Source organism: Macadamia integrifolia, chromosome 3, assembly GCF_013358625.1.
Source record: "Macadamia integrifolia cultivar HAES 741 chromosome 3, SCU_Mint_v3, whole genome shotgun sequence".
Taxonomy (NCBI): domain Eukaryota; kingdom Viridiplantae; phylum Streptophyta; class Magnoliopsida; order Proteales; family Proteaceae; genus Macadamia; species Macadamia integrifolia.
The window spans coordinates 34,696,909-34,711,328 of record NC_056559.1 but is presented as its reverse complement, the minus strand read 5'-3'; the positions used below and the strand labels follow the sequence as shown (position 1 = coordinate 34,711,328).

General features: G+C 38.2%; 1 protein-coding gene across 2 annotated transcripts; it reads left to right on the top strand.

The window, feature by feature from the left end:
- The first annotated feature begins 631 nt into the window (after positions 1-631).
- On the top strand, positions 632-9,122 carry LOC122074036 (polypyrimidine tract-binding protein homolog 3-like). Of its 2 annotated transcripts, none has more exons than XM_042638823.1 (15): positions 632-899; positions 1,609-1,677; positions 1,772-1,843; positions 1,956-2,032; positions 2,202-2,286; positions 5,024-5,156; positions 5,475-5,539; positions 5,645-5,694; positions 5,794-5,835; positions 5,967-6,018; positions 6,171-6,225; positions 6,341-6,354; positions 6,849-6,956; positions 7,047-7,190; positions 8,367-9,122. In XM_042638823.1, the coding sequence occupies exons 2-15, from the start codon at positions 1,621-1,623 to the stop codon at positions 8,754-8,756; spliced, it is 1,344 nt and encodes a 447-aa protein (XP_042494757.1). In that variant the 5' UTR covers positions 632-899; positions 1,609-1,620; the 3' UTR covers positions 8,757-9,122. The 2 variants fall into 2 exon arrangements, with proteins under 2 accessions (XP_042494757.1, XP_042494756.1); XM_042638822.1 differs by having other exon boundaries at positions 634-899; positions 6,168-6,225.
- Positions 9,123-14,420: the final 5,298 nt, after the last annotated feature.

Genomic DNA, 14,420 nt, shown 5'->3' with positions numbered 1-14,420 from the left:
AGATTTGATATGGTTTTGGTATGACAAATCGAGATATCTTTCGATTTAATAGGGTATTAGTTTTAAATCAAAACCGTGTATCAAATCATACCGAAATATCAAAACCATATTGATTGACACCCTTACTAAATACTGAATTACCAAGTCACCAACTACAATATATATATATATATATATATGATATATCTCATGAAAGACAAAAACCGACAAAAGTATCGAATATAAATCATATTCATTTAAAATACTATATTTATATCGAATAAAAATCATTTCAAAACTGTACTTAATCAATATAGTTTTGATATCAAAATATAAAGATTTTCTTGATATGGTACGATTTTAATATCTATTCCTGATTTGTTGTTCAAAATGCTCAAAAATGTAGATTATTTGGTTCACTAAAGAGGGCTTTCTTAGGTGTCCAACATGTTAGCGGTTTTATTAGCCTGAAAGATTCTGACTGGTTAAACAGTTTGGCCAAATTCTAATTCATGGTTGTTTTTTAAAGAAAATAAAAAAATACTTATATAGGCTGGGAGGGACTCATAAGTCATCACCCATACCCCTATGTCCTCAGCACAATTTTCAATATTTAATAGTTTCATTGTTAGATGACGTGGAACCGGCACTACCCTATTCATGCCCTAAAGAGAATAATTGATACTCTTTCTCCAGGGAAACAAAATAAATCCATATAGAGAGAGCCTCGCAGTTTTCCGTCTTCCCCTTCCCCTTCTCCATTTTCTCTTCGAGTTCTTCAGTAAACCTCATCAGTAGACGATTTGTGAAACCTAGGACACGAAGCGGTAACATGCGTAACAGTTTGTAGCTGCTACTTCTCTGATTCGAACTCTTAGATCCGACATTGGCGACTTGCTAATCCCGAAGCTTCCATCCAGGTTTCGAGCTGCTTGTTTAATTCTTCGTAGTTTTTTACACTGGTTTTAGATTTCCTCCGTGCATGAATGATGCTTAATTTTATGACAGTGAAGGTTTTCTTCGTTTTATCTTAGGATTTGAGTCTTTAATTTAACCCTTTGAATATATTTAGGGTTTGAAGATGGTGTCAATGGTAGCAATTCAGAGTTACAAAAAGGAAAATTAGTTTATTCTTCTTTTGTTTCCCTCCTTGCCCTTCTTGAAATTATATACAGATTGGGGTTTTAGTTATTTTTAGGGTTTTATTGGTTGATGGACGTTGAAGTTGCATGCTTGCAGCTATAGCTATATTTGCTTATTATTGGATTAAAGGTTGTATCTTTCTTTCTCCATCTTACTGTCGTCGATGTTATTTCTGTCTAGTACTTTCACGCCATGTTGAAACTTGTCATACTCGAATAAACTGCGAGGGAAAATGCCATTTTACTAATTGGGTCAGCACTCTAAGCATTTATATGGTATTCGTTACCATTTACCCCACTTCCCCAGTAGAGAAAAGATAATGAGAACGAGGACGGGATTTTTTACTTTTTTTGTTTTCCCCTTAAATTCTCTAGCCCTGATGCTTAATCAAAAAAAAAATTTTTTTGGTCATTTTATTTATCTGGGAACTGTTTTGGCATTTCTGTATCCCATAAAATTATTCACCAGTTGCTACTATTGCGCCAGGTGTCTACTAAAATGACAGAGCCTTCAAAAGTCATCCACATCCGCAATGTGGGACACGAAATTTCTGAGGTATTTTAAATTTCCTTGAATCATCCTCTGTCTATATCTCTATTGCTTTCTCTATATGTGCATTGGACTTTTGTTTTGCCTTCTATATTTTCAGAACGATCTCCTTCAGTTGGTCCAGCCTTTTGGTGTTGTCGCTAAGCTAGTCATGTTGCGTGCTAAAAATCAGGTTTAATTCTGTCTTTGTTGGGGAGCCTTTTGTAGTTCTTTCTTGGTTGTTGACTTCATAGCTCATTTTTTCTGGATGGCCTACAAATTGTTCTGTATCTGCATTTGTGCAGGCCCTGCTCCAGATGCAGGATGTAGCCTCAGCTGTGAGTGCATTGCAATACTACACAAATGTGCAGCCGAGCGTCAGGTATTATGATATTGGAGTCTTATTCTAGTGTAACCATGTTGATGGGGACATCGTTTCATTATAAATTCCTGTGCTGGATATATGGATCATGTGACCGATATTTCAATAAAACTTTAATGCTTTTTTTTTTTTTTTTTTTTTTTTCAAAATTTTGGCCTTTCTATAATAGGGGGAGAAATGTGTACATTCAATTCTCATCACATCAAGAACTCACTACAATGGATCAAAATGTTCAAGGACGCAAAGGGGACCAGGTTGGTAATCTGATACTTTGGGTGAGGATTGTACAAATGTTGCTCTTAGGTAGCAGGTTTGAAGCAAACTTTGTAATGTTTTATAAGGACAACTCTTTAGAAGTGCACTTTGTAATGCTTTATACACTACACCCATTGTGTACTTGTTCTTATGGGTGTGGAAGCATCAACTTATCTATGTTGTGGACGATGTGCATTTGCTGGGGACAAATACTCAGAACATATTCAATGGCAAGGCTGAAACATATTCTGTTTAATTTTGAAGTATTCAGCTGGTCTTTTGTTTTTTTCAGACTTAACCCTGTAGGTGACCCCTTTAAGTTAGGATAAGGCTTAGTTAAGTTTGATTCATATTGGCTTCATGATATGGTTATATAAGGTGACAAGCATGAATATTTTGTATCTGGTTGTTAGTTTTTTTCTTCCCGCTAAAATTTCAAGTATATTAAAAGAAAGAAAGAAAGATTAGAAGGGAAAAATACAAACTGCTGCCAAGAATCTCATATGCCTAGCCTCACCTTCGGCATTGCCGTCAGCAGGGGTAAGATTAGAGATCACAAAAGAAAAATAAAAAAAAGGAGAATTCTCCCAAATTAACAAAAACGATAGTGAGCTCTTCCCTGAGCATCTATTTGAAGATCATCAAGCATTTTGGATTGCCAAGAGGTTGGGTCCACTGAATTTTCTAACTTTGCTGCGGACTTTGTAAGAAAATCAGCAATAGGATTAGCTTCCCGATAGCAGTGAATGATTTTCCACTGAATACACTATAAGTAGTTTTGCAGAGATGTCCAGTGTTGCCAAACATACCAAGGAACTATACCTTTCGTAACCATAAGTACCACTTCCACTGAATCACTTTCTACCCAAATCTTCGTGAGATTCATATCCTTTGCTTGTTGTAACCCTAGAAGTAAAGCACGGAATTCAGCCACAAAGTTTGTGGTGACACCAAGGTAGATTCCATAAGAACAAACCGCTTGTTAGGTGCCAATCCCTGAAAACACCCCCTGCGCCAGCTTTCCCTGGCTTTCCCAAGGAGCAACCGTTTATTAGTTAACTTGAACTGTGTGTGTTAGTTAACCACTTCTTCATTTTCTGGTGTTTGATGCCACCTCTATGCATATAATAGAGCAAGGTCTGAGTATGGCTGCCCTTTTGTGGATATAGATGTGTTATCTGTATTTTTTGGCACCTTTATGCAAACAATAAAGCAACTCCTGCATGTGGATGCTCTTTTGTGGATATAGATGTGTTCTCCATATTTTTGGGCACTTATTATTATTTTTTATTTTTTAGGTCTTATGGGATGATGAATTTTTTTTTTTTGATATTTTTTTCTCTATTAATGGATTCATTAAGCATATGAAACGGAAAAGAATTTTCTCAAGGATGTGCCTACACATCCATCAATCATGGACACTGGTCCTACAACATGATTTAGCTTCTTATTTCTTCTACATGGCAACTCTTGGTCTCTTTCTCCCGTCTGCTTGTTTCTTTGGTTTCCATTTGAGTTTTAATTTGTTATGGATATTTTATATGGGTATGATCAATCTTGGCGTGTGTGACTGGAAACTGGTTCGGAACACGGTTGCAATGATTGTTTGGGGCCTAATTTAGCCATTTGGGCCTCAAAACCACCAGTCAAAACTTGCAGCCGATACTTACCAGGTTTTGGTCTAAATTTTGGTTTCACAAAATGTTTTGGTTTCGAGGCAGGTTACAAACTGAAACATTGAACCTTTTCTGGAACATGATCATCCAACCTATTTCTGCTCTCTGTTGTTGGCACTTATATCTTTTCTGGTATTATCTTTGTATTCCTTAGCTAGCTTGCTAGTTTACTTGGATTCCAGTTTAGTCTAATGGTTGGGTAATAATTTCATATTTATTAAGTATAAAACAGCTAATGATGTTTCACCAGTTTTTCAAAATCTTTCAATGCAATGCTAATATGGAAAGTAATAAAATGTCATTTTATTGAGTGCCTTATTTATCACTGGTTTTCTCAATCACATTTAGTTGTTTTTCTAGAGAGAATAAAGGCAGGCAGTTCTATGGACTAATAGGTATGAATAAACATATATTGAACATGAAGATAATTACGAGGACTTTGAGAACTTATGGAAAATTGATAGAGACACTGTTAGGTTGACAATGCACTGAGGCATGAACAAAATTGTATAACTATTAGATTCTTTCCGATAGCAGTATGAATTCAGGACGAGAAGGAATAGAATAGTGCTTGCTGTGCTGTAATCATGCTGCCATCATAGTTACTGCTCCAGTGTTTTGCTTGCTTATGTGTTGTTTGGATAAATATAAACACAAAATAATATAATGTTTTATGTTGATAAAGTGTTCTGTATTGGGCATCGTATTAGAATATATTCCTGATACTAATACTAATACTAATACTAATACTAATACTAATGCTAATACTAAACTATAGCATCATAATTGGTGAATATTTTTTCTTAATATATGCTTATGAATAAATCGGTTAAGATAATTATTTCTTTCTGTTTCTTTTTTTATCTTTCTTTCTTTCTCACAATCCTTTCTGCTTGAAAGTCGAATGCTTTATCGTTTGTTTGTATGAACTTTTGATGTCATGTAATCTCCTATTTGTTTGAAGTTCTTTCTCCTTCTTTCCTCTATTTATTCTTCTCTATTCATTCTTCTCTCTCTCTCTCTGCTGTCTCTATGCCGGTCTGCTGTCGGGCACTCTCAGGATTCACAACCCAACCGAATTCTCTTAGTTACAATCCAGCACCTGCTCTATCCTATAACGGTGGAAGTGCTGCATCAAGTATTTTCTCCTCATGGGTTTGTGGAAAAGATCGTGACATTTCAGAAGTCTGCTGGTTAGATTCTTGAAAGTCTTCTCTTTCTCTCGCTTAATTTTTATCTCTATATAACGCTTAAGAGGTTTGGTCGGATAGAATTTGCATTAATTTTGATGAATGTTTCTGAACTATTCTTCATTTTGTGAAATATTGTTTCTTGTGTTTCTGATAAGACGTTTTCAGGATTTGACATGCTCCCCTTTGTCTTTTGAGCTGTAGGAACTCATGCTACCACCTTTTTAGTTATGCAAGGAGTGATACTAAATAGAATGTACAAAAACTTTTTTTTTTTTTTTTTTTTACTTCTTTTCATTTTCTTTTTGTGAAAATGTGCAGGTTCTCAAGCTCTTATCCAGTATCAGTCACGCCTGAGTGCGGTTTCAGCAAGAAATGCTCTCCAAGTATGTAGTTTTGTTCCATTTTGAGAAGTTACTTGGGGTAGCTTCTTGTTTGAGTTCAACATATTTGTCCAAGAATGGGTTTTAATGGCTAGCAACTTATTACAGGGTCGTAATATTTATGATGGTTGCTGTACGCTGGATATTCAATTTTCAAAGTAAGTTTTTCATTCTGGTAGTGTTTTCTTTACTGTTGTGCTTGTACTTTTCTGGTGTTGAAAAACTCTCTCATCTATTCATTCTTTCTCAACATGCAGCCTAAGTGAGTTACAAGTGAACTACAATAATGAACGGTCAAGGTATGCTGATGTTCATATCCTTAATTTGAATATTTAAAGGATAGTCAATAAACTATAACTAAAAGATATTCAAATAAACTAACCTTCATGTTTCACTTTTGTAATGCTTCGGGGTGCCTGTCATTGTGCAGGGATTTCACAAACCCATCTTTGCCTTCAGAACAGAAAGGCAGATCCTCACAAGTATGTTTTCATGGTTATTTTTATTTTTCTTGAAGGTTTACACTTTTTGGCTCATCACCAATTTATTTTCAGGCTCTTTCTACTTTACTTGTTTGTGGATTCAGAGTCTTAAGGATTCACATGTAATATCTCTATGTTCTACTTTTCAGCAGCCTGGATATGGTGATGCGGGGGGCATGTATGCCCTTCAACCTGGAGCTGGGGCAGGTGTGTATTTTTTACTTATTTATTTATTTTTTAAATTTCTTGAGAATTACGATTCCTATGTTTATCAGTTGTGCAACCAATTGTTGATGCACATATTGTATTTTCTCTGTTTCAGTTGCATTTCCACAGGTGGGTGTAGCTTAGACCTTGCTCTGTGCTCTTCCAGGTGGTCTTATTCTCAGCTGCAGAGTTTACTATCTTCTGCTTAAGGAATACTTCAGATGGCTGCAGAGTGGACCTCTTCCCCTCCTTTGCTTGTGGTGGATGCACTACCTCGGGTCTTCCACTCCATGGGTCCCAGTTCAAAGATCTCCTTAGCCTAAACTTGGCTGGATACAGTTCTTGAATTATTGTCCATCATTTGGATGGTCAGGGTGGTTTGGATGCTAATTTTGGCAAGATAATACTTTGTGAACCATGGAATGGTACCTGAGGTGCTGCTATTTGCTCAAAGGATCTGTTCTGTGGTAGTGAGGGTAGAAGTTAGGACCTCTGTTTGAAGTATTCCTTGATATATATTTTTGTTGCTTGCTGTTTCCACTTTATTTTCTATCCAACAAATATTTCAAATATGCACATGAATGGAACTTTTTTTATTTCTCCCCTTCTTTGTTTCATTTTAGATGGGCAATGCTGCAGCAATAGCAGCTGCATTTGGTGGGGGGTTGCCTCCTGGAATAAGTGGTACTAATGATAGGTGCACAATCCTGGTCTCTAATCTAAATACTGATGTAAGCGTCTTTATCCTTGTTTCCTATTAATAGTTTCATCTCTTTTTCTTCTCTGCCATTTCATGCTTGGTGACTTTTTCTTCATCCCAGAGAATCGATGAAGATAAACTCTTCAACCTTTTCTCCATCTACGGGAACATTGTGAGAATTAAATTTCTCCGCAACAAACCGGATCATGCACTTGTTCAGATGGGTGATGGGTTCCAGGCTGAATTGGCTGTACACTTCTTGAAGGTTTGATAAATTTAACTCTTAGAACTTCATGCTTAAGTTATATTTTTTGTCACTAGAGTCTCAATAAGGCACCGGTCGACTTCTCTGCCATGGAGAAAGTATGGTTGCGAAGATTTGTGATGGAAAAATTTCATGACTAAAAAATTTATATTGAGTTTGTTTGTCAGACAAAAGAGGATATTGAATGTGGGGTCCCACAACAAAATAATTATCCTTTTGAGCCAGGTGCTTGAGTAATAGAGCGCACAGACCTTTTGACCTAGGTCCATGTAATTTGATTAGGTGAAAATAATGAACTTGTATGGTAAAAATTGTGTAGAAACAAATTCATCCGTACTATAATTTATCTGGATCAATTTTACAGGGAAAAAAGTAGGGCCTACATGATTCTGGTGAGATAAGTGGTGCAATTTGGGCTGGCTGTGAGAAATTTGGTCATAAATTTGACGATATCATCTCACAGCTCCATGAATGGGCTCATCTTTATTCGGTTTATCAACAATTGTATAACCCGGCCTGGCTGGCCTGAAATGAAACCCTTATGGGGAGATATTACAATAGAACTCTCTTTTTGATGTTGAATGGGCATGCCCTGAGGCATACATTGCACCAGCCAGTGGTCTGGTTGACTAGAAATGCCTATTTATTTGTTATGAGCAGTATAATTTCTGTTTTCTTCTGAGGCCAAACTCTGCTATTAAAAAATTGTTCTCAAGTTTGCATTATTGCGAGATTTGCATGGGTGGGGGGGCATGGTATTTGGAATTTATTCCGGTAATATACTATTTCAGTGATTTTGTTATATTTCACATTCATACTTGCCGTGTGGTGTGTGCTCTGCATGGTTTAAAGTAGAAAAATGTGAAGGGAATTCCAGGGTCAGCTATCTGGAGAGACCACAAATTATATTTGGTCTCATCAAATAAACAATTCCTTGGAAGGAGGCAATACGGGATACATTAAGGGCCAATTTAATTTGGGCCATTCCCATACAAAAATGATTGAAGCAGTCAATTTATTTCATGTCACTGAATTATGTGTAGGGTACATCTCCTTGTAAGTAAACCAAAAGTTGAACCCCTCTTTTTACTGACTGGGTTGAAGTTTCTACTCATGTGCCTTGACTATTTTTCATAATGTTTGTTTTTAATCTACTTTCTTTTCTTGGATCTCCAGGGAGCCATGCTGTTTGGAAAGAGATTGGAGGTGAACTTCTCGAAGCATGCAAACATTACGTCAGCCCCTGACACTCACGAATATGTGAACTCAAACCTCAATCGCTTCAACAGAAATGCTGCAAAGAACTACCGCTACTGCTGCTCTCCCACCAAGATGATCCACTTGTCCACTATTCCCCAGGACATTACGGAGGATGAGATCATTTCTCACCTAGAGGAGCATGGAAACATTGTAAACACCAAACTGTTCGAGGGGAATGGAAAGAAGCAGGCCCTTGTTCTGTTTGAGACAGAGGAGCAAGCTACAGAGGCGCTTGTATGTAAGCACGCCAGCACCATTGATGGGTCGGTCATCCGGATCTCCTTCTCCCAGTTGCAAACAATCTAAGAAAGGAAGACGGGTGATATGATATATTTTGCAAAGATGGTATGGTTTGGGAACTGGTCATCTCTTTAATTATTCCCTTCTTTTCTTGTACTGCTGGTTGTAAGTTGTAACCTTTTGCAGGAGTCATGAAGTGATATTTGCTTAATGTTCTCATTTCCCTTTTCATTTCTTTCCACTCTCAGTTTCTATTCAATAGGTTTCTTAAATATTGGGGGGGATTTTCTGTTCTGTACTTGTAGGTCTTGGAAGATGAGTTGCCAAGGGTTTTATTTTTGCTTTATTTTTTATTGGTTACCCAGGCTTTACCATCTTATCCAATTGTAGTATATTTACATTGCATTGTGAAGTATGCCGTCATTTAGATCCCATTTGCTACACTTTAGTGCAACAGGTTGAAAAATGGTTCCCCACCATTTGCAGTTGCGATTTCTTCCTATCCATTTAATGCAGGGATTCAAATTATGGGATCGGGATCTGGTTCTTTTCCGGCTAATTCTGATCTGGATTGGCCCCCCATTGGCTCCCCATTGGCAAAATCATAAATTTTTACCCCCGAGCTAAAGGTAAATGCTTTCTAGGCCTCCTCAATAGAGTGAAAAATAAATTATCAACTCTAATATGTTATCTTCTGCAGGTCTCACTGTTCTCCTATGATCTACTCTTGCTTCTATTTCATCCTTCCTCATGTCTTCCTTGTTGGTGTATGGTGTCTTGTATTCTGTCGCAGTTTAATCCAGGGAGTACTGGTGCAGCACCTAGACAGGCAGGACGACGGTCCTGATAGTCGCTTAGCCGACCGTTGAGGGCAATTGTGTACTTTCTGGATTAAGGTTTTTTCACTATATATTTGTAGCGAGAGTTTTTTTCTCTATAATACAAGCAATACTGAGAGGTGTGAGGACGGGCGTTGTAATCCTATTCTCCATTGATAGTGAAGTAGGATCTCATCTCACCGGGGACGTAGACAACCTTGTTGAACCTCGTAAAATTCTTGTGCATTGTTTGTTTTGTTTTTTTATTATCTTTTGCATCGTTTTAGGGTTGCGTTTCTACAAATTGGTATCAAAGCTCTAGGTTTTCGTTTTCTAGGGTTTACTATCACGTTGACAGAGAAGGGATTGAATGTGAAGTATGACATCGAAAGGTTTAATGGGAAGAACAATTTCACCCTCTGGCGTCAAAGGATGAATGATCTTCTGATACAATAGGGTTTGGCGAAAAAGTTGTTCGGGAAGTCGAAGAAACTTGCAAAAATTATTGATAAAGATTGGGAAGAGATGGAGGAAAAGGCGGTAAGTGTTATTCGATTAAATCTTTCTGATGATGTCCTACAATATGTTGTGGGTATCGAATCTGCACCGCAGTTATGGGCGAAATTTGAAAGCATCTACATAACGAAATCCTTAACGAATAAGTTGTTTGTGAAGAAGCAATTGTATTCTCTACAGATGGAGAAAGGTACGGATCTATTAGAGCATCTTAGCATATTCAATCAGATCGTAAGTAAACTTGCAAACCTGGAGGTTAAGATCGAGGATGAAGACAAGGCGTTACTATTACTGTCGTTGCTCCCAGAATCATATGATCACCTAGTAACGACTCTCTTGTACTAGAAGGAGACCCTTGAGATGGATGAAGTCGTAGTTGTCCTCATGTCCAATTATACAAGGAAGAAGGTCAGCAGTACGAAATCTTAAGGAGAAGGTTTTTTCGGAGGTGACAAGGAGCAGGAAAGAGGGAAATCAAATCAGAAGGGATATGGGAAGAGTCGATCGAAATCAAAAGGGGCAAAGACAAAGGTCTCTTGTTACTATTGCAAGAAGGAAGGTCATCTGAAGAGAGAGTGCTTGAAGAGGAAGGCGGACTTAAAGAAGAAAGGTGTAGATAAGGCATCTGAGGAAGCTAGCGTGGCTGGCAGTTCAGATGAAGATGATGGAGATGTACTCTCTATATCATTAGGTAAGAATCAACCTTCTGATTCTTGGATTTTAGATTTTGGATGTTCATATCACATGTGTCCACATAATGATTGGTTTGATACATATCAACCATATAATGGTGGGTCTGTCCTAATGGGGAATGATGCCGTATGCAAAACCATTGGGATAGGCACTATCAAAATCAAGATGTTTGATGGGATAGTAAGAACCTTAGTAGATGTGAAACATGTACTAGAATTAATGAAAAATTTAATATCTTAGGGGGTACTTGACTCAAATGGCTACAAGTACATAGCGGAAGGTGGAGTTCTCAAAGTTATTAAGGGTGTAATGGTTGTCATGAACGGACAGCTAGCAGGAAACCTATACAGACTCATAGGGAGCACAGTTATAGGTGGAGCATCTGTGACTACAGATGCAGTATTTGATACAGATGATACCTATCTGTGGCATATGCGGTTAGGGCATATGGGAGAAAGAGGATTGATAGAGCTTCATAAAAGGAAAATGTTGAAGGGAGTAAAGACTTGTAAACAGAACTTCTGCAAGTATTATGTGTTTGGAAAGCAGTGCAAGGTCAGTTTCAAAACTACAAAACATAAGAGTAAATGGGTGCTTGATTATGTACACAACGATATATGGGGTCCTTCAACAACAAAATCTAAAGGTGGGGCAGAATACTGCATGACCTTTGTTGATGATTACTCAAGGAAAGTATGGATCTACTTCATGAAGCATAAAAGTGAGGTGTTCACTAAATTTAAGGAATGGAAGGCTGAGGTAGAAAGGAAGATAGAAAAGAAAATTAAACACTTGAGAATAGATAATGGAGGAGAGTACACATACAAGCCGTTTCTAGAATTGTGCAAAGCTGAAGGGATTACACGTCACTTCACGGTTCCAAAGACACCACAACAAAATGATGTAACTGAAAGGATGAACAGAACACTTCTAGAAAGAGCTCGGAGTATGAGGCTGAATGCAGGGTTGAGCAAGAGATTTTGGGCAGAAGCAGTGAACATGGCATGTTTCCTCATCAATAGGTCTCCATCAAAGGCAATTGATTGTAAAATTCCTGAAGAGGTATGGACAGGAAAATGAGTAGATTATTCTATCCTAAAAATATTTGGTTGTCCAGCCTATGCGCATGTTGAGAGTGAGCAGCGTTCCAAGTTAGACTCAAAGTCTAAGCAATGTATCTTTCTTGGCTTTAAGAAAGGTGTAAATGGATTCAAGTTGCGGGATCTAAGTTCACAGAAAGTTGTGGTTAGCAGAGACGTGTTTGATGAGTCTCATATAGTGAAATCAAATTACAATTCACAAGCAGTTGATGAAAATAAAGAATGTTCTACTATGCGGGTGGAGTTAGGTGAGTTAGAAACAATAAGAGAGAATGAGTCATCAAGTGACTTACCAGGACAACAGGAAGCAATAGAAGTTCCCTATACTGTGGCAAAGGGTAAAGGGAAGCGTACTCACAAAACACCTATGAGATACGGGTTTGAGGACATGGTTGCCTATGCCCTCACTATAGGTACAGGTGATCCATCTTCCTACCATGATGTTTTGAGTGATGCACATCATGATAAATAGATAACAGCTATGATGGAGGAAATAGAATCTCTACAGAAGAACAAGACTTGGGAGATTGTGGAAAAACCCAAGGGAAGAAAAATCATTGGGTGTAAATGGGTCTTTCGTAAGAAAGAGGTAGCATATGAGAAGGAGCGTGAAAGGTATAAGGCCAGACTTGTAGCCAAGGGCTATGCACAGAAGGAGGGGATAGACTACAATGAAATATTTTCTCCGGTGATGAAACACACTTCGATCAGGGTACTACTTGCTTTGGTGGCCATGTATGATTTAGAGCTTGAACAACTTGATGTGAAAACTGCATTTCTTCATGGTGACTTGGAGGAACAGATTTACATGGAGCAGCCTGAAGGTTTCAAGGTGCAGGGAAAGGAAGACCATGTTTGTCTACTTAAGAGGTTGCTTTATGGCCTTAAGCAATCTCCTAGGCAGTGGTACAAGCGCTTTGATTCCCACATAATGAAGATTGGCTACACAAGAAGTGAGTATGATAGTTGTGTTTATTATAAAGTGTCAAGTGATAATTCCATTATTTTGTTGATGTTTTATGTTGATGACATGCTTATTGCTGCAAAGAACAAACATGATATAGTATCTTTGAAGTCTTTGTTGAGTGCTGAATTTGAGATGAAGGATCTTGATGCTGCTAAGAAGATCCTTGGCATGGAAATCTTTAGAGATAGAAATGCAGGTAAACTTTGGGTAACTCAAAAGAGGTATATTGAAAAGGTGCTAGAGCGTTTCATTATGAAAAAGGCTAAGCCGGTCAGCATTCCGTTAGTTGGCCACTTCAAGTTATCTGAAAGGGAATGCCCTACAACACATGAGGAGGTGGAGCAGATGTCTCAAGTCCCTTATGCTAGCACAGTTGGGAGTCTCATGTATGCTATGGTTTGTAGCAGGTCGGATTTGTCTCATGCAGTTAGTGTTAGCAAATACATGAGTAATCCAGGGAATGAGCATTGGAATGCAATTAAGTGGATCTTCAAATATTTGAGCAAGACTAAAGATATAGGTGTTATGTTCAGTGGCAAGGGAAGTTCTACAGAATTGGCAGGTTATGTTGATTATGACTATGCTGGTGATTTAGACAAGAGGATGTCTACTACAGGGTATGTGTTTACATTGGCTGGTGGACCTATATCATGGAGGGCGATGCTTCAGTCTACAATTGCATTGTCCACTACAGAGGCAGAGTACATGGCAGCAGTTGAGGCTGTCAAGGAAGGAGTCTGGTTGGCTGGACTAGTTTGTGAGTTGGGGTTGGAGCAAGGAGGTACAGTGTTACATTGTGACAGTCAGAGTGCCATACATCTTGCAAAGAATCAGGTGTTTCATGCAAGGACAAAGCATATTGATGTGAGATTTTATAAGATCAGAGAGCTTGAGTCAGAAGGTAGTATTCACTTGAGAAAAATTCATATAGATCTCAATTCTGCAGATATGTTTATAAAGCTAGTTACTACAGAGAAGCTCGAGTCCTGTTTGGACTTGATTAATTACTCATTGTTGAAGATGAGGGACGCACCAAACAGGTGCGGGTTTGTACCTCTAATGAGGTACAATGATGAAGACGTCTACAAGTTATCTTTACAGGAGGCTCGACAGAGTTCAAGCCAAGGTGGAGATTGTTGGTATATGGTGTCTTGTATTCTGTCGCAGTTTAATCCAGGGAGTACTGGTGCAGCACCTAGACAGGCAGGACGGCGATCCCGCTAACCGGTTAGTGGGCCGTGGGGGTTGTAAGGGGGGCAGGAGGCCCCCTTGCATACCCGCTCGAATTTTTTATTTAAGGGCAATTGTGTACTTTCTGGATTAGGGTTTTTTCGCTACATATTTGTAGCGAGAGTTTTTCTCTGTAATGCAAGCAATACTGAGAGGTGTTAGGACGAGCGCTGTAACCCTATTCTCCATTGATAGTGAAGCAGGATCTCATCTCACCGGGGACGTAGGCAACCTTGCCGAACCTCGTAAAATCCGTGTGTATTGTTTGTTTTGTTTTTTCATTATCTTCTTCATCGTTTTAGGGTTACGTTTCTACATTCCTTTCTAGTGTCTTAAGGGAATTTGTAATAATTTAGACTCAATCTACCTGAGATTTTGGAATGGTGATCATTAGGGGAAGAAAAAG

Bases quoted from the DNA above. Each gene is read 5' to 3' on its own strand.
- LOC122074036 (XM_042638822.1), top strand. From the start codon at position 1,621: ATGACAGAGCCTTCAAAAGTCATCCACATCCGCAATGTGGGACACGAA. The intron at 5,540-5,644 runs GTATGTAGTTTT...AACTTATTACAG, and splicing joins CAGCAAGAAATGCTCTCCAA to GGTCGTAATATTTATGATGG. The intron at 5,836-5,966 runs GTATGCTGATGT...GTCATTGTGCAG, and splicing joins TACAATAATGAACGGTCAAG to GGATTTCACAAACCCATCTT.